Below are 3452 nucleotides of genomic sequence, written 5' to 3'. Positions count from 1 at the left end.
GTGTTGCTCAGGTTCATCCTCCCATTAGAAAAAGATTGCACTTCTGTCAGGATGAGGGAACAACTGCATGGAACAGGAGGGCATCTAAACTGCACCTTCCACAAGCTCTGTCCAGTTTTCCTACTTTCAGTATGCCTCCTATGACTGCTGAGCCTTCCTGGAGCTCTGAAGTTTACACCTACTCTCTTCTGAGCTCCCATTAACCACTTACAACTCATGTTGCAGCTTGCTTTGCTCTGTTAGGCCAGTTATTGCTCAGCCATTTTCTCACTGGCTTACAAATGCCAGCCAAATATTGAAAGTTATTATCTTTCTTTCATGTTTGTGTTTTTCAAAATACCATTAATTTGGGGGGGGGACTTTATAAAGAGAGAAGGTACACAGATATGTTCAATCTACCATATTAAGCCTTGAATTATTGGTTATATTTTCTGCTTTCACATGTTAACAACTTCCTTGCTTCCATTTTAGAATGCACATTATAAACATTATGAAATATTCATATAAATATATATATATTTCACATGTATGAAAACTTACAGTTTCTCTTCTCTTGTGATGTGTTTATTTTACAAGCATTTTAAGTGCCTGCCTGGAAAGTTAGGGCTCATTGCATATTTACAGTTGCCACTCTCTTATAGGACTTTGATAACAGGTGAAGAGTTTTCCCTTCCTCCTTGAAAGCAGTCTGTAGCATCGCCTTCATATCATATCTACAATTAGAAACTATTTCTGGAGGGACAGACTTATATACAAGTGCCTTCTAATGTGCCAGTTTACTAATTTGATTGAAAGAATTCCCAAGTCTTTCCTTGTATTTTACCACAGAAATCTCCACTGTCACTATTTTTAATGTGTCATTATTTGGATGGCCTAAACAACTGTTATTAACACTCCCCACAACTCTCAGAAAGAAAATTATAATTATTGTATTTTCAAGATGATAATTAAGACATCTTTATTTAACTAATTAAATAATCTTTAATTTTTTAAACATACATTTCCATTTCAGTTGTATTTTACCACAGAAATCTCCACTGTCACTATTTTTAATGTGTCATTATTTGGATGGCCTAAACAACTGTTATTAACACTCCCCACAACTCTCAGAAAGAAAATTATAATTATTGTATTTTCAAGATGATAATTAAGACATCTTTATTTAACTAATTAAATAATCTTTAATTTTTTAAACATACATTTCCATTTCAGATGAGGCAAAATATTTTTAAAATGTTGTATATTAGTAATTAATTTCCATTTTAAATTCTGAAAGAATCAAAGGAGGAAAAGCACTAAGAGAAAACATATTAAAATATCTCAATACTCAATTCATAAAAACTCAATATTGAAAAACATATTAGTGAATATAAGGCTATAACATGAAAAATTACTGTAAGCCTATAGTCTATTCATATGACCATGATGTTTGGAAGATTTTCATTGCATTGAAAATTTCTAAAACAATTCTCAGATGGTCAGACCTATATAACATTTAAAAATGAGTCATTTTTTATAAGAACAATATAGTATGCCAGATATCTAATAAAGACAACATAGGGTTGAAACAATTGATAGTTTTATACACTTTGGTAACACAGTAGCTAATATTTTCAATATTTAGATATTTGTGTCATTTTGTCACCTAAAATGCTTCATAGGGCCACTTTCTTATCCCTGTTCCTCAAGCTATAAATCACAGGATTTAGGCTGGGGGGTAACAGATAGTAAAACACTGACATGAACAGGTTCAATGATGATGCAGCGTTTGATGTTGGGCCTAAGTATGTAGAATATCCAGATGAAAGAAATAAGGCTACCACAGTCAGTTGGGGCACACAAGTGGAGAAAGATTTAAACATTCCTTGGTCAGAAGAAATTCTTAGAATGACAGTGAAAATATGAACATAGGAAATAATCATTAATATAAAACACAGGAAAGCAAAACAACAGCTGGTACTGATAAATGCATATTCTAGAATTTGTTCTACAGAGAAAGCAAGTGTGAGAAGCGATGGAATATCACAGAAGAATTGATGAATTATGTTGGGACCACAGAAATGGACAGAGAATGTTCCAGCAGCATGAAGGGACCCATAGAAACACCCACTGAGCCACGTTATGGCCACCATCTGCATACAGGCAGCTCTATTCATGATGGTCTCATAGTGCAGAGGGAGGCAGATGGCAGTATAGTGGTCATAAGACATCACCAAACGAAGGGCAAACTCAGTGCCTGCCAAAAATATAAAACAAAAAATCTGTAAGATACACCCCAGGAAAGAGATGGAGTGGATGTTGGTCACAGAGTTAGAGATGGATTTGGGAACTGTGACAGAGATACAACAAATATAAATCAAGGACAAATTCTTCAGAAAGAAATATGGGGAGATTGGAGATGCTGGTCTATGATGGGTGAGGATGATAATGAGGAGATTTCCCATTAGTGCTGCCAGGTAAATCAGGGAGAAGAGTGTGATACACAGTGTCTGCAGCACCTGGCCTTCTGGAAATCCCATGAGCAAAAATTCCATGTAGTTTGTCATGCTGGTCATTGCCTCAGTCATTGTGACTCCTGTCTGTGGAAATGTGAATAAAATTATAAACACTTCAGCTACTTAAATTTGCCTCCCTAGATTTTTAGTATAATTGTTGACTTATTTTACTCCATTCTGATTGATGTTTTTGTGATACGATATTGCACATTGAATTATATCTTTAAAAATTAAAAATTATCCAGTCATGTGCTGTAAGTTTTATAGATGCCCTTAAGGATAGTCTACATTTTGTTATCTAATGATATCATGATTATATTGTACATAGAAATAAATGATCCGTCCATAGAGGAAGTTTTGTATCAACTTTAATAGAATGCTTAAAGTGGTAGGAATTTTTGCCACAATATAGTACAGTATTAGCCATGCATGTAAATCTGGTTTATTACCAGATAAATAAAGTTTATTAGATTAATAAAATTTCCTTATTTTTCTCCACTATCTTATGGTATAGGTAATCAAGGAAAGATAAGTGGACAAAGGAAAAAATTCTTTGTGCAAGATAAATGTGGGTCAATGATAGCATTTCTAAGATGCAACTTTCATAGATATTCAAGTTTGCCAATAGCACACTGATGTTTTTACTAAGTTTTTACTGAAATGTTATATTTTTCCAAAAAATAAATAGAATATGTAACTTTATATATCAAAAAATAGAATATATTTAGGCCAAAAAGCAAGCAGCAAGAGATAAAGAAAATTGTAATGAGCTATTGTATCTTTTGAAATCCCAAGACATAAAATTGGAAATCAATAGCAAACTACAGAAACAATGCAGTATTCATGGAAATTGAATAATACATCCCTGTATGATCAGTGAGTCATGTAAGAACTAGAGAAGAAAAAAAATCAAATCTTCAAATCAAATGAAAATGAAAATATATTTACCAGAACCTT

At 33.2% G+C, this 3452-nt stretch overlaps 1 protein-coding gene across 1 annotated transcript; it reads right to left on the bottom strand.

Moving 5' to 3' along the window:
• Window positions 1-1655: 1655 nt before the first annotated feature.
• LOC103741863 (olfactory receptor 14A16-like) lies at window positions 1656-2567 on the bottom strand. The gene has a single exon (XM_008842800.1). The coding sequence runs from the start codon at window positions 2565-2567 to the stop codon at window positions 1656-1658; it is 912 nt and encodes a 303-aa protein (XP_008841022.1).
• Window positions 2568-3452: the final 885 nt, after the last annotated feature.

The sequence above is a fragment of the Nannospalax galili genome, unplaced genomic scaffold (genome assembly GCF_000622305.1).
Source record: "Nannospalax galili isolate Female #2095 unplaced genomic scaffold, S.galili_v1.0 scaffold2900, whole genome shotgun sequence".
NCBI classification, from domain to species: domain Eukaryota; kingdom Metazoa; phylum Chordata; class Mammalia; order Rodentia; family Spalacidae; genus Nannospalax; species Nannospalax galili.
The sequence above is the reverse complement of the archived record's forward strand: the minus strand, read 5'-3'. Positions and strand labels throughout refer to the sequence as shown.

What these genes read in the sequence shown, in the direction of transcription:
- LOC103741863 (XM_008842800.1), bottom strand. Translation starts at nt 2,567, where the DNA reads ATGACTGAGGCAATGACCAGCATGACAAACTACATGGAATTTTTGCTC.